This window comes from Anolis carolinensis, unplaced genomic scaffold (assembly GCF_035594765.1).
Source record: "Anolis carolinensis isolate JA03-04 unplaced genomic scaffold, rAnoCar3.1.pri scaffold_9, whole genome shotgun sequence".
Lineage (NCBI taxonomy): Eukaryota > Metazoa > Chordata > Lepidosauria > Squamata > Dactyloidae > Anolis > Anolis carolinensis.
In genome coordinates this window covers 35300-62796 of record NW_026943820.1, presented here as the reverse complement: position 1 = coordinate 62796, position 27497 = coordinate 35300, and the positions used below count along the sequence as shown (strand labels likewise).

Genomic DNA, 27497 nt, shown 5'->3' with positions numbered 1-27497 from the left:
ACAAAGCTCACTCTGGAGCAGCCTTAATAAATAGCATATGGTTGAACTTTAGCTCCATTCACACCCAAGTTAAAGTTTAATCGCTCGCCATTCATCAAGGGTGGCCATTAATGCCGTCGCTTCTCAGCTCCTTGGCACGCCACGAGCAATGCATCTCCTAACGCTGAGACAATTAGCAGAGACATATGATTTTCACTGGCATGCCTCCCCACTGCATCCCATTGGCCTCACCAACTCATCCATACATCCTGACGATGATAGAATTGGAAGGAAAGCCATTTATGTGTTTCAAATGCAATTTTTTATCCTGTATTTTTGTTTTAATTGATATATTGTATTACTGTTTTATCTTTTTATAGTGTGATTTGTATTATGTTGCCTACGTTTTGTTCTATGTTGTTTGGGCCTCTGCCCCATGTAAGCCACCCCGAGTCCCCGCGGGGAGATGGTGGCGGGGTATAAATAAAGTTTTATTATTTTATTATATTATTATTAAGGAAAGGACTGGATGTCTAAAGGGCCTGGCAGTGGCACAGCTGGCTAGTAACCAGCTGCAATAAATCACTACCGTTGGAGATGAGCCCCAACCCCCAGAGTGTGAGTAGATCAATAGGTACTGCTCCGGTGGGAAGGTATCGACACTCCATGCAGTCATGTCTATGGCCACGTGACCTTGGAGGTGTCTGCGGACAACGCCGGCTCTTGGGCTTAGAAATGGAGATGAGCACCAACCCCCAGAGTGTGAGTAGATCAATAGGTACTGCTCCGGTGGGAAGGTATCGACACTCCATGCAGTCATGTCTATGGCCACGTGACCTTGGAGGTGTCTGCGGACAACGCCGGCTCTTGGGCTTAGAAATGGAGATGAGCACCAACCCCCAGAGTGTGAGTAGATCAATAGGTACTGCTCCAGTGGGAAGGTATCGACACTCCATGCAGTCATGTCTATGGCCACGTGACCTTGGAGGTGTCTGCGGACAACGCCGGCTCTTTGGCTTAGAAATGGAGATGAGCCCCAACCCCCAGAGTGTGAGTAGATCAATAGGTACTGCTCCGGTGGGAAGGTAACAACACTCCATGCAGTCATGTCTATGGCCACGTGACCTTGGAGGTGTCTGCGGACAGCGCCGGCTCTTTGGCTTAGAAATGGAGATGAGCCCCAACCCCCAGAGTGGGTCACAACTGGACTTCATGTCCAGTCTTTTACCTTTACCCACCTGAGAAGGGTGGCAGGAATGGGGATTGTTTACGAGAGGCTCCTCCGCACTTCCAGCTTCCAGTTGCCAAGGATCCTTTGCAGGAGGCCTTGCAGTTAAACACACGCAATAAACCCGAGACAGGCGTGTGATGCAAATAAAGCCGAGGAGTCCCGGGAAGACGATGGTTCACGGGTGCGCTTCTTCCAGAGGGACTGTTTCTGTCACCACAGGAATCGCTGCCTGGGTGGATCATTCCTTTTTATGTTCCTGGCTTAAAACCATCCCAGTTAGTAAGATCCCAGCACAGAAGAACATGCCTCTGTGGAACAGTTGCTCCAGCCCTGACATACAATACGGGGCCGTAATGGCCTTGTCCTTTCAGCACCTCATAAAAGATAAGCCCAGTTTCATCCCGTCTGCGATGCTCATTGAGCCATTATTTATTGGTGCGTCTTGTCCTTCTTGCAGGACCGAGGGCCTCTCCGAGCCACAATTCCCACCGTTCTGTCGGCTGTTCCGGTGACAATTAAAGTCTTATAGCATTACTAGCTGTGCCCGGCCACGCGTTGCTGTGGCAAAGTGGTGGTGGTATTGGTTAAAAATTGTTGTGTAATTTTTATTTGACGTTATTTGCAATTTTTAATTAATTTTATTGTAAGTTATATTTTTATTTATTATATTTTATTATTTTCTTGTATTATTTTTAGTTATTTTCTGTTATTATAGTATTTTATTGTATTAATTTTTAGTGTTTATTATTATTTTTATTGGGTTGCTAGGAGACCAAGTTGGAGGAGCTTAGCCTTCTAACTGGCAGCAATTGGATAAAAGCAATTATTCCTCTCTCTCTAATTAGGACTTTATTTTTCTTTTCTTTTTGTTGTATCAACCTAGAGCCGTGGATGATGGGTTGTGTTGTCAAATTTCGAGGTTGGGGGGCCTGTAGTTTTGTTGTTTTGTGGGTCGCCGTGATGCCATCACTCTTTTATATATATAGATAGTATTGTTTACTATGAAAGGACCCTGGTGTGCTGGGGACTTAAAGGGTTCCCATGTCATATGTCATCTCTTCTAGGAATCAAATGGGAATTGCATTGAAAGGCTCGACCAGGCACGGACAAACTTCGTTATATGCTTTTAAATAAAGTAGAGACTCACTTATCCAACATTCTAGATTATCCAACACACTTTTGTAGTCAATGTTTTCAATAGATTGTGATATTTTGGTGCTAAATTCGTAAATACAGTAATTACAACATAACATTACTGAGTATTGAACTACTTTTTCTGTCAAATTTGTTGTATATCATCATGTTTTGGTGCTTAATTTGTAGAATCATAACCTAATTTGATGTTTAATAAGGTTTTCCTTAATGCCTCCTTATTATTCAACATATTTGCTTATCCAACATTCTGCTGGCCCGTTTATGTTGGATAAGTGAGACTCTACTATATTGTCTTAATACTTGCATATCTGAATACTTTCGGTTGTATCGCAATGCTTTTAGATGTGAGCTGCTTTGAGTCTCCGTATGGAGAGGAAATCAGAATATACTGTATATACTCGAGTATAAGACTAGTTTTTCAGCCCTTTTTTTAAGACTGAAAAAGCCCCCCTGAGGGTCCTGGTTGGCTTATATTTGGGTCAGCTTATACTCGAGAATATATGGTACATTTATTATTTTTCTCTATTATTGTTGGTATTATTACATTTATTATTTTTCTCTATTATTGTTGCTACTATTACATTTATTTCGCTCTATTTTTATTATTATTGTTCATACATTTATTATTTCACTCTGATCTTATTATTATTATTATTATTATTGCATTTATTATTTTACTCTATTATTATTAAAAGGATACATAAGCACTTTTACATGGAAGAAGATGAGTATAATGATTTGATCAGAGTTGGACAGTCTTATCTTAAATTTGAACTTTATGTAAATATTCAAAAACATTTAACCTACTGAGGTCTCGATTAATGTAATTTTATTGGTATCTATTTTTATTTCTGAAATTTACCAGTCTCAGCTTATACTGGAATCAATGTTTTCCCAGTTTTTTTTGTGGAAAATTAGATGCCTCGGCTTATATTTGGGTCAGCTTATACTCAAGTATATACGGTAATTTTATTGGCATCTCGGCTTATACTGGAATCAATGTTTTCCTAGTTTTTTGTGGTAAAATTAGGTGTCTCAGCTTATATTCGGGTCGGCTTATACTCAAGTATATACGGTAATTTTATTGGCATCTCGGCTTATACTGGAGTCAATGTTTTCCTAGTTTTTTTGTGGTAAAATTAGGTGTCTCAGCTTATATTTGGGTCGGCTTATACTCAAGTATATACGGTAATTTTATTGGTATCTCAGCTTATACTGGAGTCAATGTTTTCCCAGTTTTTTTGTGGAAAATTAGGTGCCTCGGCTTATATTCGGGTCGGCTTATACTCAAGTATGTACGGTAATTTTATTGGTATCTCGGCTTATACTGGAGTCAATGTTTTCCCAGTTTTTTTGTGGCAAATTAGGTGCCTCGGCTTATATTCGGGTCGGCTTATACTCAAGTATGTACGGTAATTTTATTGGTATCTCGGCTTATACTGGAGTCAATGTTTTCCCAGTTTTTTTGTGGCAAATTAGGTGCCTCGGCTTATATTCGGGTCGGCTTATACTCAAGTATGTACGGTAATTTTATTGGTATCTCGGCTTATACTGGAGTCAATGTTTTCCCAGTTTTTTTGTGGCAAATTAGGTGCCTCGGCTTATATTTGGGTCGGCTTATACTCGAGTATATACGGTAAATAAACATCATAATGATGTCAGGTTCGGTGCCGTGAAACGGGGAGTGCAGCCTATGTCGGCGCAGACCCCGGGGCCTGGCGTCCCCCCCACAAGCCTTTTCCGAAGCCTCTTCCGAGGCCACTCCACCCGTGCAGCGTGGTTGGCACGGTTCGTTATCCCTCCAGAAATTCCCCAAATACCTCGGCAGGACATATAGTTCTGCCTGTTAATGAGACAGGATGAGAAAACAAGGAACCCAAGAAGGCCGCGGCAGGCAGGCGGCCGGAACGGCGCTCTCTGATTTCTGGAACTCGCCTTGAGTGTTTACCTCTCTCTCTTGCGCTCTTTCTCTCTCTCTTTGTTTTGCTGGCTTTGCAAAATAATTCCTGGGAATCCATCTCGGGAGATGCTCAGAAATGCATTAGGCTGGAATTCCCAGCAGAGAGGAGCGGATGGGGCTCTCCTTCCTGCGGGGAAATTCCCTCCGCTGATCCCGAAGAGAAGCACAACGTGTCCTCTGAGCTTTGGCTTTGGCTCTTTCCTTCCACAGACGGACAGGCAGGAAGCCCACCTTGCAGGGACAGGTGAGCCACACCTAGTGAATGGGCCACATGTTCCATTGTCTTATTTATTTATTATAATATTTATATCCCACCCTCTCTCCCCTTAAAAGGGGACTCAGGGCGGCTTACAATAAAACGCATATATAAAAATTATACAGTGCAATATAAATCAGTTAAAAAATTATTATTAACTTACATCGGTATTCATAAAACACATTATAAAATACAGGTAGGCGTGTTCAGTTCAAAAAAACTGGGTCTGTCGATTTGAGTTCCAGCGTACATGAAAATCAATATATTAGTATTATTTATATTATATTTAGGTACCACTTATATGTGGGGAGGCTAATTTACAACACCATAAAAATCTCCCAGCAGCATCTTCCATTATTATGGGCTGGAAAGGTACTTACTTACTTACTTACTTAGGCAATCCCTCGTAGTTCGAGGACGATTGTCTTCCATCCTTGGTGTCTTGGGGGTGGGTTCTTAGGTGGCTGAAGAGACCCGTTCTTGATCCACATGTTCTCCCTTCCGCAGTGAGGACATCGGTTTCCAGGTGGAAGGCGGTCTCGGTCAGGGTTGGCTTGACGGGCCTTCCTCTTGGCACGTTTCTCCCTTAAGCCCTCCATTCGTGCCTCTTTGAACTCCGCAGCACTGCTGGTCACAGCTGACCTCCAATTGGAGCGCTCAAGGGCCAGGGCTTCCCAGTTCTCAGTGTCTCTGCCACAGTTTTTAAGGTTGGCTTCAAGCCCATCTTTCAATCTCTTTTCCTGCCCACCAACATTACGTTTCCCGTTCTTGAGTTCGGAGTAGAGAAGCTGCTTTGGGAGACGGTGATCTTTGGGCATTTGGACAACGTGGCCTTCAGTCCAGCGGAGTTGATGACGTAGGAGCATGGCTTCAATGCTGGTGGTCTTTGCTTCCTCAAGCACGCTGGCATTTGTCTGCCTGTCTTCCCAAGAGATTTGCAGGATTTTTCTGAGGCAATGGCTTTATAAACAAGCACCTTGGTCTCTCTACGGATGTCCCAATCATCAAACCCTCTCTGCTTCATTCTGAAAAATGCTGCGCTCGCAGAGCTCAGGCGATGTTGTATTTCAGTGTCGTCTGTAGACCATCCACGTTTCGCAGGCGTAGAGCAGGGTTGGGAGGGGAATGGCTTTGTAAACAAGCACCTTGGTCTCTCTACGGATGTCCCGGTCATCAAACCCTCTCTGCTTCATTCTGAAAAATGCTGCGCTCGCAGAGCTCAGGCGGTGTTGTATTTCAGTGTTAATGTTGACTTTTGTGGAGAGGTGGCTCCAAGATATCGGAAATGGTCAACATTTTCTAATGTTTCTAAGTGTCTTTGCTTCCTCAAGCACGCTGACATTTGTCCGCCTGTTTTCCCAAGAGATTTGCAGGATTTTTCTGAGATGAGCACGAACCCCTAGAGTCGGGCACGAGGGGACTTAGTGCCAGGGAAGGCCTTGACCTTGACCCTATGCCCATGATTGGCTCCCTTATGTTCTGCTTCCTGGCCATTGATGATCACTCTGGGATCAGCTCCCCCTCCTCCTCCTCCTCCGGGCCAGGCAGGTGTTCTCGCAACCATCCCATGCCGTTCTTTTTCCCTGCGGCTATGACTCATGACCCTTGTTTATCGCAGTCCAAAGAACACCTCGGTGATTTAAATTCCACCGCAAACGGCCCAACCTGCCTTTCAGGTGCGTCCACTTTCCTTCCTGTTTCTTTCCATTCGAGGACGAGAGGCTGGTCGTCGCTGCCTCCGCCGCGCATTCCTTCCTTCCTTGGCCAGCGCAACCCAGCGCTCGAAAGGCAGAGCTCTGGACGTTGGAAGAAATGTTTTTGAAATGGTCTGAAAGCACGATTCTTAAGCATAGAATCCTCCTCTGGCCAAAAGAAATCCAGGACTGATGGGGATCTTTGCAGGTTAAGGGTTATTGTCGGCAAAAAGTCTTGCTCAGAAAACAGGGCATTTGCAGGCATCCTGTTCTATTTCTTTGCAGAAAATGCCAACTGTGCAAATTTATTAAAATGCAAAGTGGTTTTATATCAATGTGTTGTCGAAGGCTTTCATGGCCAACAACCCTGTGATTTTATATCTTTTATAAGGAAGTTTTTGGGCAGAGATAGGGCAGGTTACAAATAAGTTGTCGTTGTTGTTGTCATTATGAAATCCTGGGATTTGTAGTTTTACCAGGGTCTTTGTCTCCTCTGCCAAAGAAGGCTGGTGCCCGACCAAGCTACAAATCCCATGATTTCACAACAGTTAAAGGAAAATCTTGGGTCCGTGCGTGCTGTCAAATGGTTCAATGCTATGGAGTCACGGGAGCTGTAGTTTTGCAAGGCCCTCTCAGCCAAAGAAGGCAGGTGCCTCACCGAACTACAAATCCCAGGTGCGCATAGCATAGCATTGACCCAAGGCAATTGCATGAGGGATGGTGTCCTTCCAAGGGGCGCATTTTCCCTTTGGCGTGGGCTCAGCGCTAAGATGACCACATTCTGAAAACCTCATGCGCACCCTCATGTTGTGAAGGTAATTTCTCCCAAAAAGGTGAGCATTGGGTTCGAGTAAATAGAGTCCCGGTTGGCCTTGTTGGGCTGTGAACCCAGAAGACGTTCTCTGGACCTTGGAGGCTTCGCCGCCTTGCTCGAAGGCTCGGCGCTGGATTGTTAGTCGGTTGTCGCCGGGAGCGCTGGCTGTCGGTCCTTGGCATGCAACTCTGATGGGAAACTCGCAAAGAGACACGATGGGATCGCGGCCCCGCCTAGCACGGCAAGGGCTTTATTTTCCCTCTCGGCTGCCCACAAAACCCACGCCTTCATGGGCTTGAGAGACGCTTCCTGGCACCGGTCCCGCCTGAGTGCTAATGACATGCTTGCCGGCCCCGTAAATGTTACTTTGCCTTGGTTGAAGCGTTCCCTCCGGCAATTTGGCAAGGCTTTGACCTACACCCTGTTCGGAGCATGTCACAATGACCCAGGTCAAGTCGCACCGCTAAGCGGAACACGCTCAAAATGCCACGGCACGTGACGTGATGGGAGCTTCTCTCCGTGCCGCTTTCCGTGCAAAGGGCTGGCGCAGGTCTCCGTCCCGCAAGGTGCGCGGAAGCCGAGGAACCCGGCCGGCCTCTGCGCGGAGGAGGACGAGAGGAAGACGCGGGCACGACGGAGCCCCGGGCGGTTCCCAGAGAAGACAGCCGTTCTTAATAAATAGGATTATTATCTTATTATATTGGTCAACCCAATGGGAAAATTACCCCTCATCCGGTTTTCCCCAAGGTCATTAATTCCTGCAATAAATAATTAATGTCATTACGTTGATGGTTGCTTTGATCCATTTTGGGAGTCCAAACAAGTATCGGCACCATCATGGTTATAATCATCGCCACAATCTCCGAATCAGTCTTCCCTTTCCGTACAGTATGTTTATATCGCATTTCAATTCGTCGTCCTGGGTGGAAATCGATTGACTCAGTCGCTCAAAGGCAGCCCTTGCCTACCTTGCATCCGTTAAGTAGACATTCTCCAGAAAAGGCAGCTGATTGTTTTGATACTCCGCTTTAATTTCATTGATTTAATCTGCTTAAACCTATCCCCGTCTTGCTATTCCTTGAAGTAATTACCAAATCAGAGGTCACTCAGCGACTTTTTCTATGAAAATCTATATATTTAAAAGAGTGATGGAATCCTGGAGACCAACAAAACAACAAAACTACAGGCCCCCCAACCTCGAAATTTGACAACACAACCCATCATCCATGCCTCTAGGTTGATACAACAAAAAGAAAAGAAAAATAAAGTCCTAATTAGAGGGAAAGGAATAATTGTTTTTATCCAATTACTGCCAGTTTAGAGGGCTAATCTCTGCCCACTTGGGCTCCTAGCAACCAACTCAGCCCAGGGACAGGCAGACTTAGGCCTCACTTAGGTCTCTTCCACAGATTATCAGATTTGAACTGGATTATATGGCAGTGTAGACTCAAGGCCCTTCTACACTGCTATATAACCTATTTATAATGGACTTAATGTCCGGGGAAAACCTTGACCCTTGACCTTAACTACCACCAATTCCTCAATACTTTATTTCCCATAACACCAGACTTCACCACAGCAACGTGTGGCCGGGCACAGCTAGTGCTGAGTAAAGTGCAAGGATGGACTGAGCACAGTCAGGAAGGCATGATGCACGTCAACCACGGGCTGTTGCTTCACCTGTTGGAATTCAACCCCAAGTCTGCAGTCCTCAATGAGGAGTAGTTAGTTTGCTTAGCATAGGCTGAGGGCGTCCCCCCTTTTAAATGTAAATAAACCTTTTGTGATTTTAAAAAGAGAACTCTGCACGTTTGCCTCTGCAGCTCTCAATTCTTTCTCGCCACGTGGCACTTCATGCTCTGTGTGCTGTAAGCTGAATGCTCAACTGTAAGTATCCTGCTGTTGTATCTTTGGATGTGCTGCTGTATTTTGGGAGCTTCCCCTAACACACAAAATCTTAACACAGCCATGGCTGGATAGGAGATGACCAAGCAAACTCTGGTTCGCCTTTTCCCTTTCTCTTGTGTTTCTGACTTCTTGGAGAGCTTGGAAAACAACCCATGTTTCGGAGTTCAGGAGGGAAGATGGACGGAAAGGATCCCAACGCATGAAAAGGAGCGTGTAAACAGAATGATATCGCAGTGGCATGTAGCCAAGCGGATTTGGAAGTACGTACGTGTGCATCCGTGAGGCAACCGGAAAGAAGAAGAATATAACGAGAGCCACGAAGTCGTTGGAAAAGGAAAACATTTATTGGCATTGCAGCAAGTGCTCATCAAATACAAACAAGCTGCGGGGAGGGGAGACCAAAAGGAGAGAGTAAAGGATATAAAAAACGGAAAGAAAGTTAAAATACACAAGGCACTGATATACGAAAATACTTGTCGTAAAGCGAAACACGTCCTGCTTGTTCCGTACCAACCAGTGGGGTTTCAAGTGCCGCAGAGCCTTTAAACCCCCTCCGAACCCCCTCCGTTCACAGCCTGACAGATTAACTCGGCAAACAAAGGTCGCGGATCAAGGCTTCCTGATGGATCATCCGCCGCTGAAGTTGAGAGAAAGGCTCCCACTGCTCCGGGTCTGGCGCTTAGTTCTTGGCGACTCTGAGGGCGCTGGGCATGCTGGGAAGGCTCATGCACCGGCCGATGAAAAAGTCATAAAACCAGAGCGGGGAGTAGCAGAAGATGAGGAGGTACTTGTAGGCGTTCTTGCCCGGCGTGTACAGGCCGTAGGGACGCATGGCCAGCAGTGCGTGCAGGACGTCGTGCAGGACGGGCGAGAAGTCGGAGGCGGAGAAGGAAGGCATGTGCATCAGCAAGGTCTTCATGGAGCAGATGTAGTCGTCGCCGTAGTCCCTCCGCACGTCCGGAGCCAGGCTCTCGAAAAGGTTCTGCTCCTCCTTGTTCCAGATCTCAGGGTTGCCCTGGATGCCTGGAGAAATCGACAGAAATGTACACAACCTGATCTCCAGTCCTTGACATCTCTGGTCGGCTGGCAAGGAACAGATGCCAGCCATAAAACAGGCCGGCCATAAAACCTCAATTACCCTCTGGTATGTGAGAGCCCCTATATAAATGGGCTAAAGAGAAGGTTCTGGCATTCGGTACAATAAAACATGTTATGTCATGATCTCCAATCTTTGACATCTCTGGTCGGCTGACAAGGAACAGAAGCCAGACATAAAACAGGCCGGCCATAAAACCTCAATGACCCTCTGGTATGTAGGAGCCCCTATATATGTGGGCCAAAAGAAGGTTCTGGCATTCGGTACAATAAAAATCTGTTGGAATCTATCAGCGTGTGTGTCTTGGCGTTCTTTCCTGTGGAAGACTGACCCACAGCACAGCTGGGAGAAGAGAACCCAACAGCTTCCTTCATTGAGAAGGTCGCTCTTATGAGAACGGCACAAGAGAGAGCACGGGATGGAGCTCTTGCGCGTGCAAGTGTTGAGCATCCCTTATCATCTGAAATGCTCGGGACCAGACGTACTTTGGACTATGCATTGGTGAGGCACAAAATTCCTTTTATGCATAGCTTTAAACACAAGGTAGCTTTATACACAATGCTCTTAATGATGTTGTGCATGAAACACACGTTATGTACACTGAAGCCCTCAAACAGAAAGGCGTCCCTCTCTCAACTGCCCAGGTGGACAATTGCACATTTCGGACAGGCGATTTGAAGGCCGAAGCGGTGTGACTTGCCCGCGATCCTCAGTGAGACTAAACACAAAGGATCTGTGATATGTGTTCATCCCAATCCCGAATCCGACTAAGAATGATAAAGTGAGAAAATACGGCTGGAGCTCTTGTAGGCCAAACTCCAAGCCCATGCCTTATCTGAAATGCTTGGGACCAGAAGTGCAACCTAGACTAGAGATGGGATTCATGCCCTTTCCTCCTGCATTTGATGTTTTTAGCCCCAGGAGCCCACAATACATACTTACTTACATGTGAGCCCGGGAAGGAAATAAGCGGCCAGCGACTTACATGTCCGGAAGCCGGACGGGTGGACGACGGCCACTTTGATGCCCCAGCTGGACAGCTCTTGCCTCATGACGCCGGAGAACATGGACAGGGCGGCTTTGGAGGATCCGTAGGCGGCCAGGCGCGGCATCGGGATCCCTCCTGCGGAGGAAGACATCAGACTGCCTGGTCAGCACCAGGGCTTGGCCATCCCTTTTTTTTAATAATAATTTTTATTTATTTCTTGCAAGTATAGATACAGCGAAAGTGGGAGAACAAAAACCAAGTAGTAAAGAATGGTGAGAAGAAAGACAGAGTGAAACAAAGAGGAAAAGTTAAAAAAAATTAAAAATTAATTTAAAAAATGAAGTGCTGTTTGACTTCCCATCTGTGCTTTGGAAACTCTTTTTTCGTTTTCCTTTAACTTTTGTCATTTTTTCCGGCCTCCTTTCCATGAGCTCGCTTCTATATACAAGACAGATCTATCGTAAGATCCATTTTTTCTTTTTCTCAGGAATTTTATAACATTTGTCCAATCGGTCTTATTTTTCCCCTTCTCTTATTTTTTGTGTCAAAATGTCCATTTGTATAATGTCCAATATTTTGGTTAGCCAATCTTTCGAATTTGGAGGTTCTTCTCTTTTCCAAACTCTTGTTAAGGTCTTGCTAAGCTCTTGCTTTGCCATCCTTACAATGAAGGGTCATATCGCCTCGGTGGGCTTTATGGATATTATTATTTATTGTATTGTTCACTGTGTTGTGATGTGTTGTGATGTGATTTGTTGTTCTTTTATATGCTGTTTATATTGTACTGTCCTGGGCATGGCCCCATGTAAGCCGCCCTGAGTCCCCGTTGGGGAGATGGTGGCGGGGTATAAATAAAGTTGTATTATTATTATTATTATTATTATTATTATTATTATTATTATTATTAAGCCGAGGTTAAATGTGAGGTCTGGAAAGGGATCTGTTTGCGGACGGCGGTGAAACAAAACCAAGAAGCAGTTGGGAAGGTCTTGCCAGTGGAAGCCTCTGCCTCTTGGTTCCTTCGCCTTGGATCGGAGCCGGGTCGTGGCTTCCCCCAGAATCGGAAGCCTGTGCGCTCGGAAGGAAGCCCACCCACTTGAATGGGCTTGCTCCTGGGTAAGATGGGAAATGGTGGTATGATATTCGTTGCTTAGCTACAAGGGCGAGGATGGCCACCACCTCAGCACTGTGTCCTGCAGGGAACACAAATCACATCAGAAGCCGCACCGGGCAAATCACCGCCCGAGTATGTTTTGTTCCCTTGTGACAGACAGGAGAGCACAGACCCTTCGGAGGAGGCTCGTACGTGGCCGGTACAAGGCGCCGAGGGTGGAGGAGTGATCGCCCCATTCTGCTTGCGTTGGATTCGCCTCCAAACGAACGGGATGCTTTCGCCGTCACCCACTCTCTCCCCAAAACCTGGGAAGCTGCCCACTTGCATTCTTTGTTATTAAGCGTTTTCCAAGATACAACCAAGACTTCGGATATGAAGGAAGAGGGGGAGAGCGAAGGGGAGGGAAGGGAAGAAAGGAAAATGGGATATGCCAGAACATAGGGGAAGCCTGGTGCCCCCGGTGGCGCAGCGTGTTAAACCTCTGAGCTGCTGAATTTGCTGACTGAAAGGTCGGCGGTTCCAATCTCCTGCTGTTAGTACCAGCTTCTGCCAACCAAGCAGTTCGAAAACATGCAAATGTGAGTAGATCAATAGGTACTGCTCTGGCACTCCATGCAGTCATGCCTTTGGCCACATGACCTTGGAGGTGTCTATGGAGAACGCTGGCTCTTGGCTTAGAAATGGAGATGAGCACCAAGCCCCAGAGTCAGACATGACTGGACTTCACGTCAGGAGAAAACCTTTACCTTATATTTTTAAATTGGATGCTAATGCTTTTATGTCAGGCCGCTTTGAGTCCCCTTTGGGGAGATAAAGCTGGGAATAATAATCATAATAATAATAATAATCATGGAAAATGAACACGCAAAGATACTGTGGGACTTCCGAATTCAGACTGACAAAGTTCTGGAACACAACACACCAGACATCACAGTTGTGAAAAAGAAAAGGGTTTGGATCATTGATGTCCTCAAGATTGAACTTCAAAGACTCTGGCAGAAACCAGTGCAGGTGGTCCCGGTGGTGATGGGCACACTGGGTGCCGTGCCAAAAGATCTCAGCCGGCATTTGGAAACAATAGACATTGACAAAATCACGATCTGCCAACTGCAAAAGGCCACCCGACTGGGATCTGTGCGCATCATCCGAAAATACATCACACAGTCCTAGACACTTGGGAAGTGTTCGACTTGGGATTTTGTGAAACGAAATCCAGCATATCTATCTTGTCTGCTGTGTCATACAATGTCATTGTGTCAATAATAAATATTTGAAAGGACGGCACATTGAAGATGGAGGAAGTTTGTTTTCCATGAGGATATGAAGCAGCGGATTCGAATTACAGGGAAAGAGATCCCACTGATATGTTAGAAACAACTTCTTGCTGGAAAGAGCCATTCGATGGTGACCCTGTTGGAGCCTCTTTCTCTGAAGGCTTTTACAGAGGCCAGATGGCCATCTCCCAGGAGAGAGTGCGTTGTGTATTGTGTATTCCGCGTGGCGGAATGGGGTGGACTGGATGGCCTTTGGGCCTCCCAACGCGATGCATCCCTGCGTCTGTGTGTTGCTTCTCCGTTTGCCAAGCTGTCTCCTCGCGTTGGGACACACAGTTTGGGAGTCAACTTTCCCAGCTCTCTACCCCCCCCCCCCCCCCCCCCGGCTCCCAATGCAAAAGTGCTCAAAGAGACAAATCAGATGAGAGATAAGAACGTCAACAATGTGCCGCCGTAACTGCATGTTCAGGCAAAACCCATACTCAACGTTCCCCTTTCACTTTATTACCTGTAATGAGCGCAAGTTGGTTATGGGCCCATCGGTGTGCGCTCAGGCAAGTACAGGCGGGACCGAGTGGGTCTGTTTCCCTGCCGAGCGCGGATGACAGTCAGGAACGCATGCTCAGCGTGGTTTGCCTGATGGCCATCGCTCTGGCCGTTCCCATCGCACAGGTGGGGCCGAGGTGCACGCTGGCCGGGGCCCAGGCCACCGCCGGCGGATGCGAGATGCGTGCGCACGAGGCCATTGCGAGACAGGCAGATTATTACCCGTTTCCTTTCCTTTGTGTGTCTGCTGCCTGCTCGGCCACTCGCCACGGCTTCCACCACCGGCTGGTTTCGCCGGGAAGAAACACCAAACCCTTGAGCCCGGGCGGCACAATGGTATCAGTTGTAGATCACCACTTTCCAAGTACTGCTTTCGACTTTCTCCTCTCCTTCTGTCTGTCACTGAAGCACTGTATACGTTAGCATTGACAAAAGTCTTAACTGCCTCAAAATTACCGTATATACTCAAGTATAAGCCGACCTGAATATAAGCCGAGGCACCTAATTTTATCACAAAACTAGGAAAACCTATTGATTCGGGTATAAGACGAGGGTGGGAAATGCAGCAGCTACTGGCAACTTTCAAAAATAAAAATAAAAATAGATACTAATAAAATTACATTATTTGAGGCATCAATAGGTTAAATGTTTTTGAATGTTTACATACAAATGTAATTTATGATAATAATAATAATAATAAGACTTTAATAAGATAAGACTGCCTAAGTCTGATTACCAATATACTTGAGTATAAGCCGACCCAAACATAAGCCAGCCAGGACCCTCACTCGAGTATAAGCCGAGGGGAGCTTTTTCAGCCCTAAAAAAGGGCTGAAAAACTAGGCTTATACTCGAGTATATACAGTAATACATCTTTTGCCTGGTGCTTTATTCCTCTACAGAAGATACTAATTAGATAGATAGATAGATAGATAGATAGATAGATAGATAGATAGATAGATAGATAGATAGATAGATAGATGGATGCAAAGGTCTTCCCCTGACCTTAAGTCCAGTCATGTCCGACTCTGGGGGTTGGTGCTCATCTCCATGTCTAAGCAGAAGAGCCAGCGTTGTCCATAGACACCTCCAAGATCATGTGGCCACGAGCATGACTGCATGGAGAGCCATTACCTTCCCACCAGAGCAGAACCTATCTACTCACATTTGAATATTTTTGAACTGCTAGGTTGTCACAAGCTGTGGCTAACAGTGGGAGCTCACCCCACTCCCTGGATTCGAACTGCCAACCTTTCAGTCCGCAAGTTCAGCAGCTCAGTGGGTTAGATAGGACAAGGATACAAATGTCTAGATTAAAATAAATAATAATTAAGATGATAGATGGTGAGAAAGAATAGATAAGGTGGATAAATAAATAATAAAATGATGATGATAATACCTCTAATATCCCAGGTCTTGGGAAGAGCCTGATATTTGGAGACGAAGCCCAGACACTTGTGCCTCATGTGCACATGTGCTATGATGTTATGTACATGTAAATAAATAATATATTCATGGATTACCTGCCTCTTCTATCTGTCTTCTAGATAGATAGATAGATAGATAGATAGATAGATAGATAGATAGATAGATAGATAGATAGACGGACAGATGACAGATAGGTGATAGATAGATAGTAGCTGGTGATGACCTCTGAAGTCCTATATAGCTTGAGCCTGGCTTCTGTGTCATGTCTCCCTTTATGTCCCCATTCCAGTTCTGAGATCTTCCATCCATTCCACCACCTTCTTTGGTTCATCTAGATGGAAGCTCCAAGTCTTGGGAGCTCCTTCTTCAGATGGTCTGAGATGACTCCCTCCTTGTTGTCCCTCAACCTTCACCTGAAGACATGCCAGTCCTGGCAGGCTTTGGGCAATTCACTGTGATGGGCTGCTTTGTGTCACGACCGTGATGGACGTTCTAGTGCAGCATCTGATAAAAAGCAGTTCATCTCAATGACCCTGGGTCATCTTGCCCTCCGGGTTGAGCGTTGGGCTGCAACCCGAGGTCTTGGTCGGATACTCCAGTTGGAGATGGAAATCAAGCCCAATGGATTTCCATCTCCAACTGGAGTATCTGACCGAGACCTCGGGTTGCAGCCCAACGCTCAACCCGGAGGGCAGGATGACCCAGTCGTGGCCCAGAAAACCCCAAAATCTAGTCAAAAATGACCTGAAGGTCTGGACCTTTATAAGATAGTAAGACCATTCCGGAGGGAGCACCGTGGCTCCAGTGGGTGACTCTGGAATGGAAATGCTCGCCCTGGGCATAGTGAGCCAGCCCGTGTTGGCAGTGACCGCAGGGCGAGGTGGATTTATCATCTTGCCATTCCCAAGATGTTTGGTCGGCCACTTCCTCCACTGCTTTCTGCAGAGCCTTAAGCGATGCTGACACTTTTGACAAACCCCTTCTTTTCTTTTCTTTTTCCACCTGCTGAAATTGATAAATGCATCTGCCATTTGGCTCGGCGGCTGGACGGCTGCCATGCTGAAAACGAGCCCAAAACAGAACTGAGGAGATGAGGCGATGTTTTAACAAGCCGGCTAGTGCCTCGTTTTGCCTTCTCTTCATCAATCCCCGGCGTCAAGGAAGGGAAACTCACAGCCTGAGTGACATTCCAGGAGAAAGAAAGAAAGAAAGAAAGAAAGAAAGAAAGAAAGAAAGAAAGAAAGAAAGAAAGAAAGAAAGAAAGAAAGAAAGAGAAAGAGAGAGAGAGAGAGAACTCCTTGGCTGCCAAACAAAAGTGCCGAAAGCGAACTCGTGTTTCCATTATAACAAAGGCTTAAGAGGCCCCCAAAGACAGGTGAGAATTTTAAAGATGCCTAATGCGCTGGTGCTGACATTGTGCAAATGACTCTCAGATATGTTGGGTGAAATTGCTGCATTGTGGGTTGTTTTTGTGTGTGGAGCGCCTTGTTTCTACAACCATTCCCACAGGCCTCTAGCCAACAACCGGTCCCGCTTGGAGCAGTCCCATGGGTTCAACTGCCGAATGGTAGGTCAACACCTATGCAAATATTGATTCAGCAGGTCTATTAGTGTTGGGAATTGGACCGAGGCCATGCGCTACGAGCTACCTTTCCTACCACAGCCTACGCCTTGTGGAGAACTGTGTGAGTTCATAATACAGAGTTCCTGGGACTTGATGGAAGATGCATCTACACTGTGGGATGGATGCAGTGTGCCACCGCTTGAGCCGTCATGGCCCAATGCAGCAGAACCACGGGAATTGTAGTTTTACAAGGTCTTCTCTACCAAAGAGTGCAGATGCCCCACCAAACTCAAAGGATTCCATATTGACCCATAAAGATCCCGGCGCGATTCACCTGCCATGCTCGAAATGTTGATGAGCCTTCCTTTGGATTTCCGGAGCAGGGGCAAGAACGTCTTTGATAGCTCAACGGGACCGAAGAAGTTGACGTCCATGCACTGTTTGTACGAACGCATGGGGAGCAGTTCCCCATCCGCGGTGTAGCCCATGATCCCGGCATTGTTGATGAGGCCCCAAAGATCTAAGAAGGAGAAAGACGGATACACACTTTGACCAATGTGTCTTTGGACTCTAGGAAAACCCCACAGAGATCTACGTGGACCCACAGAAATACCTCCGTTCTGCAGCTTTCTTTGAACCGTGCGATACACCTCCTGAATCTGAGCCGAGTTGGTGATGTCCATTTGCAGGATGGACAGCCTCTCGGAGCAGGACTTCTTCAGGGCTTCGGCCCCGGGCCCTTTCTCGTCCAGGACGGTGGCAAACACCGTGAACCCCAAGCGGTCCAGGAACTTGGCCAGCTCGTGTCCTATTCCACTGTCGCTTCCTAAAGGGAATAAAAATCGGGAAGAGAAAGGCATCGGAAGGGGGCTCTTACAACATTCCGCATGGAATTTTGGTCCAACAACATGTAAGTGAGGCGCATGGACCCGTGAGTCCGGCTTTGGGTGGGATGCGGGGGATATTCCACCGCCTCCCCACCCTGTCCAGCAAGAGTCACGTTTTGGGAAGGGTCCCTTATGTGGTTGCTTACTGGTGGAATGGGGAAGAAAAGGTGAAATGGCACCCAGGAAGATGGGGGTCCTCTGAGCTTTCAGGGGAAGGAAATGGGGGGATCCTCTCCCTTTGCGGGGGGACCCTTGGCAAAAAATTGCTTCCCCCTTCCTTCCTTCCGCCCTGCTTTCTTTCTCCATTTCCTTCAGGGGTTCCTCACAAGATTTGACAGCGACCAAGTGATAGGACCATAAAAAACTATGCGCCATAAAGATGCACCAATAAGGAGCTATGCACCAGTGCGACTGTGTCATTATGGGATCTCAGCCTTTCAGTATTTCAGGGATCAGCACTCTCATTGTTACTGTTCATACTCTGCACGGACACTGCTACATACATTGCAGACTTTGCATCCCTGGACACTCCTATACGCAGATGACATAGCACTCGGTCACAGCTGCAGACATGGAGTGATAGTCTCAGTGAAAATGGACTTCAACTGAACAGAGTATCTGCAAGGTGGCCTCCAAACTGGGGAAACAATTCAAATCAATGGACAAGAACTAAAGAAGGAAGGCCACTCAATTTAAATGCCTAGTGTCACTGTTCTCCATAGATAGCGACACAAATCCAGACATACAGCCACAAATAAATGGAGCCTGGCTGAAATGGCAAAAAACTACCGGCATTCAGTTTGACTGAAAAATGCCTGAACAACCAAAGGCTAAGACCAGTTGTCCGCTCAGTAGCCCTCCCTCTATGGGGCAGAGTGCTGACCAGCAACAAAGAGACCCAAATAAGCCCTGAACACAATGGAAATGACAATGCTGAGATGGACACTTGTCTTGACACTTCTGGACCGTGAGCCCAATGCGGATATCCATCAAAGACTTGAAATAAAAGCGATCAGCAAGAAAATGCAGGAAGCAAGACTACAGTGGTACGGCCATGTCGTGAAAAGAGAACCAGCATCAGGAGTACAAACAGCACTACGTTTGGAGATTGAAGGATGGCGACCACGTGGAAAAAGGAAAGGTGGATGGAAACCATAAACGGAGACATACATGCTGTCAACCTGAGACCTGAGGAGACCCAAACAATGTCCTGTGGAAACAGTACTCACAATGTGTTGTCGAAGGCTTTCATGGCCGGGATCACAGGGTTGTTGTATGTCTTTCGGGCTGTGTGGCCATGTTCCAGAAGCATTCTCTCCTGACGTTTCGCCCACATCTATGGCAGGCATCCTCAGAGGTTGTGAGGTATGTTTTCTCCATACCTCACAACCTCTGAGGATGCCTGCCATAGATGTGGGCGAAACGTCAGGAGAGAATGCTTCTGGAACATGGCCACACAGCCCGAAAGACATACAACAACCCAGTACTCACAATGCTCACCCCTCCATGGGAAAGTAGCTTAGAAAGAAGAAGATGGATGGCTAGATGGCTGGTTAGTTGGTTGGTTGGATGGATGGATGGATGGCTAGATGGATGGTTGGATACTACAGTACTGCATTTGGATGTTGCAGGACAGTGACCATGTGGACAAAGACCAAAGAAAAGATGGATGGACATCACCAATGAAGACATGAGAGCTGAGGATGCCCAAAACAAAGCCCTGTAGAAACGACACTTACAATGCTCACCCATCCATGGGAAAGTGGCTTAGAAAGAAGAAGATGGATGGCTATATGGCTGGTTGGATGGATGGATGGATGGATGGATGGATGGATGGATGGCTAGATCGATGGATGGATACTACAGTACCGCATTTGGATATTGCAAGACAGTGACCATGTGGACAAAGACCAAAGAAACGATGGATGGACATCATCAATGAAGACATGAGAGCTGAGGATGCCCAAAACAAAGCCCTGTGGAAATGACACCTACAATGCTCACCCCTCCATGGGAAGGTGGCTTAGAAAGAAGGACGGTATAAGATGCAGGCACCCGCCTTTATGGCCAGGAGGGAAACACCTGGAAGAGCGATGATTCTAAAAGCTTCCTCTGCCCATGAATATTGCCTTGGTTTGTTGCTTCTAATGTTGTTTCCAGGTGAGTGGAAGAGGGTTATTGATGGCAGTCTCCCAGGCCTGGTCCTGGAGGTACGAACGGGCAGTCAGGCGCAGGTAGTTGAGTTCCTTGCTCTGAGTGCTGAGGCTGCGGCGGAGAGTGACGAAAGCGCTAATTTATCCAATTACCCCCTTGGAGAACTTATCGGGCCAGATCTGCCAAGCAGAGAAGTTGTTGGAGGCGGCTCAGAAGTCTCCCGGCAAAGGCCGCCCGCCGTCACCGCTCGCATCCCTTGAGCCAGAACAGCGTGTGCCTGAGATCACCAGGCAGGAGGAGAGAAAAGCCCCAGGATTTGGGAAATGTGTTTGTACAAGGCTGCAGCGGTGTCAGCACATACCTCTTGGAAAGAAGGGAGGAAGACAAGGCTCCCAAGTGAGACCGAGATCAGTTTTGCATGGATTTGGGGAAGGAGATAAACCGAGAGAGGGAGGGAGGGGGGGTCCCCTTCGGTCTTTAAGGAGCAAACATACCAGTGACTTGGAGGAAGAAAGAAAGAGAAAAGCTCAGCTTTATTGTAGGAACTCGGTTGCATGATGAGACCGCATCCCTTTGGCGGCCACTTGATGACATGATGACCTGACAGCATCAAAGCATTGGACTCGTTTTGCCATCAGACAGAGCTGAAGTAATTCCCTAGACCCAGTTATCATCATCTTCATTATTAGTATAAGACGTGAAATTTCCCAAAGTGTCTCAGTCATATTTATCCCAAACATTCCCAATTCTAGCAGTATGCAACTTGAGCTGTTTGAAAGCTAGATCTGATGTGCAGCCATTTGCACCTCCTGTCCTTATTCATCTGGATGAGCCGGTTGCACCCCGAAGTTTCGTGGAAATAAGGAATCTGGAATAAGGGGACAACATCAGCCTTGTTGTGATTAGTTATTCCTGGAAGGAGAGTAATTTTACACGACCACATGCTGTGTGCATAGCTCTTGCCATCCGCCAGTGCCTCTTTTAATTGTTGTAAGATGAATACAGGCAACGTCTTGTGGAACAGGATGATCCCATTGGTTTGCTGAGTTGGACACACTTATTTCTTGGGAGTGAGGAGGACTCCGGGTCAGGGGCGGTTCAACTGAGAGGCAGGCAAACTGATTGTTTCCTGTCTGGATTTCCCCTGTTTTCAGAGTGTTGTTCTTTATTTAGACTTTTCCTTAATCCCTCCTTATTATCTAACATTTTCACTTATCCAATGCTTTTATTTTTCAGTGATTGGCTTGGGGGGGGGGGGGGGGGTGCCAAAATTCTGTTCGCCTATACTTGAAAATTACCTTGGGCCGGCCCTGCTCCGGGTGTAGTCCATCTCCAAACACAACGGACTCTCCCCACTCAAGAAGTCACAACTGGGTTTATAATGGACAGTAAATGGGTTTTGTCTTCTGAGAGACATCAAGAGAAAGAGAAAAAAGACAGAGACAAACAGATGAAGGGTGTGTCTACACTGTAGAATGAATGCAGCGTGACACACAAACACATGCCTCTAACTGCCATGGTTCAATGCTACAGCAAAATCTGCCACAAACGCAGTGAGGTCTGCTGCTACGTCTTTCTCTTGTGAATGGGCCTTGTTTCCCAGTGGATTCCCCTCTTCATCGCTATGATACTTCACCTTGTTAATGGAAAGCTTCCCACCGGAGTGGAAATCATCTATTGGACAGATGGCAAGCTATTTAAGCTCAGCAGACTGCGAGCCAAAACCAAGGTCACCACAACATCTGTTATAGAACTCCAATATGCCGATGACAACGTAGTCTGTGCGCATTCAGAAGAAGACCCACAAGCCACTCTAAACACCTTCGCAGAAGCATACGAGAAGCTCGGCCTCTCACTGAACATCGAGAAAACCAAAGTGCTCTTCCAACAGGCACCAGCCAATCCCTCTGCAATTCCTAGAATACAACTTAATGGTGTTACTTTAGAAAACGTTGACCATTTCCGCTACCTTGGCAGCCACCTCTCCACAAAAGTCAACATCAACACAGAAATACAACACCGCCTGAGCTCTGCGAGTGCAGCATTTTTCCGAATGAAGCAGAGAGTGTTTGATGACCGGGACATCCGTAGAGAGACCAAGGGGCTTGTTTACAAAGCCATTCTCCTCCCAACCCTGCTCTACGCCTGCGAAACGTGGACGGTCTACGGACGTCACACCAAACTCCTGGAGCGTTTCCATCAGCGTTGCCTCAGGAAAATCCTGCAAATCTCTTGGGAAGACAGGCGGACAAATGTCAGCGTGCTGGAAGAAGCAAAGACTACCAGCATTGAAGCGATGCTCCTACGCCATCAACTCTGCTGGACTGGCCACGTTGTCCAGATGCCCAAAGATCACCGTCTCCCAAAGCAGTTACTCTACTCCGAACTCAAGAACGGGAAACGTAATGTTGGTGGGCAGGAAAAGAGATTTAAAGATGGGCTTAAAGCCAACCTTAAAAACTGTGGCATAGACACTGAGAAGTGGGAAGCCCTGGCCCTTGAGTGCTCTAGTTGGAGGTCAGCTGTGACCAGCAGTGCTGCGGAGTTCGAAGAGGCACGAATGGAGGGCTTAAGGGAGAAACGTGCCAAGAGGAAGGCCCGTCAAGCCAACCCTGACCGGGACCGCCTTCCACCTGGAAACCAATGTCCTCAGTGTGGTAGAACATGCAGATCAAGAATAGGTCTCTTCAGCCACCCACAGATCCATCCTCAAGACAACAGAGATGGAAGACAATCGTCCTCGAACTACGAGGGATCGCCTAAGTAAAGTAAGTAAGTAATTCCCCTCCCTCCCTCCCTCCCTCCCTGCCATCCACAGAACAAGAGCACTAGACTTTCTTTGGCACGGCACCACGTAGTCAAATAAGCAATTTGTATCTAGGTGCTATACACACCCACAGAAGGGTTTGCTTTTTCCTTCACTCGGTTTGCAGCAATCTATCAAGTTTGCAGCAATCTATCAGGTCAACCAAGCTGTCGGGCTCTTTGGAGCAGCAAGTGAACGTGGTCTGTCCCTGACTCTGGCCGAGTGGATGGACATCGGCAGAGAACAGGCCGGGAGTTCTCTCTCCGCAGCAGAGAACTTCTCGATCTGTGATTCTGGGACTGAACAGGCATAATAGGAATGACAGGCACCTAGTTGAGGATGTCCGGCCGCTGTTTCTCAGGGCTTGCTGTTGCTTTGCGCTTCGTGACGTCCGAGTCCGGACCTGAGAATTCAATGGGCCTCCTTGCGGGCACGCAACAGGCAGGACACTCTGTGCCGGGAGCGAGGGAAGCAGAAATCGCATGTGGCTTTTGCATAAAGCCCACAGGCCTCCTGCTGCCATGCCAAACGTATTGTTTTGAAAGCCAGTGAAGAATGGAAATTGATATTAATAAATGGAGGAATGTGTTCCCCAGGGAGGCAAAGGAAGTGGGATCGTTCTATCCCAGAATCGAGCAGGTAATGTTTTGCCGCCTTTCCCAAGAGATGGCATTTCCAATCTTGTCGTTTTAGTACTTTTAACAAAGTATTACAGTAGAGTCTTACTTATCCAACACTCGCTTATCCATGTTCTGGATTATCCAAGGCATTTTTGTAGTCAATGTTTTCAATACATCATGATATTTTGGTGCTAAATTTGTAAATACAGTAATTATTACATAGCATTACTACGTATTGAACTACCTTTTCTGTCAAATGTGTTGTATAACATGATGTTTTGGTGCTTAATTTGTAAAATCGTAACCTAATTTGATGTTTAATAGGCTTTTCCTTAATCCCTCCTTATTATCCAACATATTCGCTTATCCAACGCTCTGCTGGCCTGTTTATGTTGGATAAGTGAGACTCTACTGTATGTATGTACGTGTGTATGTGTGTGTATGTACACCGTGTTTCCCCAAAAATAAGACAGTGTCTTATATTAATTTTTGCTCCCAAAGATGCACTAGGTCTTATTTTCAGGAGATGTCTTACTTTTCCATGAAGAAGAATTCACATTTATTGTTGAGCAAAAAATGAACATTTATTATAGACTGTACAGTACTTGTCATCACAAACCAGCATAACCAAACAAACTGTGAATCGTATCAAGAATTCCTTGTTACTACCATTATTTCCATGTACAGCAATCTATGGTACGTACATTTACCGATCCTGCATGCTCTGGTGTTCTGTTCGGCGGGCATGCTTCCAAACAAAAACTTTGCTCGGTCTTACTTTTGGGGGAGGCCTTAAATTTAGCAATTCAGCAAAACCTCTACTAGGTCTTATTTCCTGGGGAGGTCTTATTTTAGGGGAAACGGTATATCGCCTTACCTGTGATGAGGACAGCTCTGCGGTCCACGGGTAGCATGGCTTGTGTCGGTGTGTAGACACAGAAGGCGAGGCACACCAGGGAGAACAGGCTCAGGCCCAGGTAGTTCCTCAGGGTGGCAAAACACAGGATCTCCAGCGCCAGGAGCAGGAGGATGCCGCAGAAGAAAGGGATGGCCGCCTGCACCCGGGACTTCTTGACGCGGTAGAGGATCGTCCCTCCGGAGAGCAGCGTGGCCCCGGCGTAGATCAGCAGGGAATCGTCCGCTTCGGAGTGGTAGAGGACCATGGTGGCGGGTCAAGGTGGAGCAGGGACCCCAGTGGTGGGAGAAATGGGAACCGAGTCCTTCTCAAGGCCCCCAAAGGCACACCTTGCTGAAGAGACCAGCCTTGGATGTGAACAGATGGGAGAGGAGAAGCGGGCCGAGGAGGGTCTCGGCGAAGATGCGGGAGGGCTGCTCCCAGGGCTGCAAACAATCAAGTTGCCTAAAGAGAGATGAGCACCTTATCTCAGCTGCCGCTCGTCAGGCAGGATTTGGGAGAAGAAGAAGAAGAGAAGCCTGTGGACACTTTCTCTCACCTTTTTATATCTGATTGCCAGAGGGCTCCGCCCTCCAAGGGACACCCGGTGCCGGCTAATGATTGACAGAACTAGCAGTGAGTCGCTCTTGCCCACTGGGAGCCTGGAGCGGCTGCATAATTTGCACGTCTGCAGATGTTGCGGAGAGGCAGAGAGAGGCTGCTCCTCTCCAAGTGGACAGTTTCCCTTTGCCCTTTGGTGCCTACCGGGCTTATATAATGAACGAAGGCGGTGGCGTTGGCTCTCTCGACAGCTCCTTCCAAGTTGCTGCACGTCTCTGGGAAAAGGTGATGGGTTCTCCAAACTGTGCACCGGGACTCCAATCATCTCACTTTGATATCTTGGGAACAGAGTGTTCTTCTGCATCTGAGGCTAGCGCGCACGCTGTTTTTGGAAATTTAACCGAGTTCCCAGGAATCCCGGCCAAGGGATTCTCTGAAGCTCTGAGCGTCTAAAAAGAACTTGGAATCGTAGAATCGCAGGGTTGGGAGAGGGCGCAGCTCCCTGCCGTGCAAGGACACACAAGCAAAGCCCTCTCGAGAGATGGCCATCCAGCTCTGCGAGAAATCCTCCCGAGAAGGAAGGAGACTCCACCAGGCAGACTCCAGAACAGTCCTTATTGTCGGGAAGTTCTTTGTAATGTTTAGGTAGAATCTCTTTTCCCGCCATTTGGACCCATGGCTCCCTTGTGTCCTGGGCTCCAGAGCAGCAGGAAACAACATGCTCGATGCGACATCCTTTCAGATAGCAAAGCATGACTTCCATGTCTCCTCTCTGCCTTCTTTTCTCCAAGCGAAGCCTCCCCAGATCCCTCGGCTGATCCTCAAAGGGCTTGGCTTCCAAATCTTGATCCTTTGGTGCCTTTCCCGGGACACCTTCCACCTTCTCAATGTCTTTCTTGACTTCCGTGCTCAGAAATGGACATTGTGTTCCGGCTGAGATCTGGCCAAAACAGAAGAGAGCGGGACCAGGACTTCCTTCCCTCGGTCCAATGGACGTTGCCTAGCATCGCATGGGCCTTTTTCCCTGCCGCATCACGCACTCTTGTTTGGTTTGGGGTCTAATAAGACTCCTAGGTCCCTTTCACGTGTACTATGTCCAAGCCAGGTGTCACCCATCCTATATCTTTTCTGCCTAAGGGTAATAGGACCGGGCTGTGGCGCAGGCTGGAAAGCAAGCCAGCTGCAACAAATCAACAAATCACTCTGACCAAGAGGTCATGAGTTCGAGGCCAGCCCGTGCCTGCGTCTTGGCTCTGTCTGTTCTATGTCATGGCATTGAGTGTTTGCCTTTATGTGTGCAATGTGATCCGCCCTGAGTCCCCTTCAGGGTGAGAAGCACGGAATATAAATGCTGTAAATAAATAAATAAATAAATATCTTACATTTATCCTTGTTGAAATTCATTTTGTTAATTCTGGCCCATCAGTTCTCTCATTTGTGAAGGTCATTTTGCATCCTGATCCTGTCCTCTGAGGTATCGGCCACCCTCCCAATGCGGTGTCATCTGCAAATATGATGAGCACGCTTTCTATTCCATTTCACAAGTCAATGGTAAAGATGTTGGACCGCACTGGGCCCAGATCAGGCCCCGAGGCACCGCACTGGTCAGTTCTCTCCAGAATGAGGGCAGCCATTGGTCAATGCCACTTGAGTTTGGCCAGTCGCCCAGTGACGGAGTCGGCCAAATCAACGTAATCTGCTCGCTTATACAGGAGCAAAAGGACAAGCACCCTTCGACCATAGCCATCCTCCTTTTATTCCTTCTATTCCCATTGCCCACCTTTGTCCTGTCTAATCACCTTCTGACGCCCTTATTCTTTCCTCTCTATGATCAGACTTCTTGAATCATAGCAAGCCTTGTGGTTTGTATAAACAATATATGTGTCAGTCCCTGTGGTTTTCTGACTCACAACATCTGTGCCCACAATAATAATAATAATCAGCTGATGACCCAAAATGCAGACTGTGCAAGAAAACCGACGAAACCATTGATCATATCCTCAGCTGCTGTGAGAAAATTGCACAGACAGACTACAAACAGAGGCACAACTATGTGGCCCAAATGATCAATTGGAACTTATGCCTCAAGTACCACCTCCCAGCAGCAAAGAACTGGTGGGATCACAAACCTGCAAAAGTCTTGGAAAATGAGCACGCAAAGATACTGTGGGACTTCCGAATCCAGACTGACAAAGTTCTGGAACACAACACACCAGACATCACAGTTGTGGAAAAGAAAAAGGTTTGGATCATTGATGTCGCCATCCCAGGTGACAGTCGCATTGACAAAAAACAGGAAAAACTCAGCCGCTCTCAGGACCTCAAGATTGAACTTCAAAGACTCTGGCAGAAACCAGTGCAGGTGGTCCCAGTGGTGATGGGCACACTGGGTGCCGTGCCAAAAGATCTCAGCCCACATTTGGAAACAATAGACATTGACAAAATCACGATCTGCCAACTGCAAAAGGCCACCCGACTGGGATCTGCACGCATCATCCAAAAATACATCACAGAGTCCTAGACACTTGGGAAGTGTTCGACTTGTGATTCTGTGATACGAAATCCAG

At 47.1% G+C, this 27497-nt stretch overlaps 1 protein-coding gene across 1 annotated transcript; it reads right to left on the bottom strand.

The window, feature by feature from the left end:
• Window positions 1–9319: 9319 nt before the first annotated feature.
• hsd17b2 (hydroxysteroid 17-beta dehydrogenase 2) lies at window positions 9320–27375 on the bottom strand. Its single transcript, XM_062962000.1, has 5 exons — window positions 24352–27375; window positions 17621–17833; window positions 17342–17527; window positions 11079–11216; window positions 9320–10020 (listed from the first exon to the last, which is right to left on the bottom strand). Exons 1-5 carry the CDS (start codon window positions 24635–24637, stop codon window positions 9677–9679), a joined length of 1167 nt encoding a protein of 388 aa, XP_062818070.1. The 5' UTR covers window positions 24638–27375; the 3' UTR covers window positions 9320–9676.
• Window positions 27376–27497: the final 122 nt, after the last annotated feature.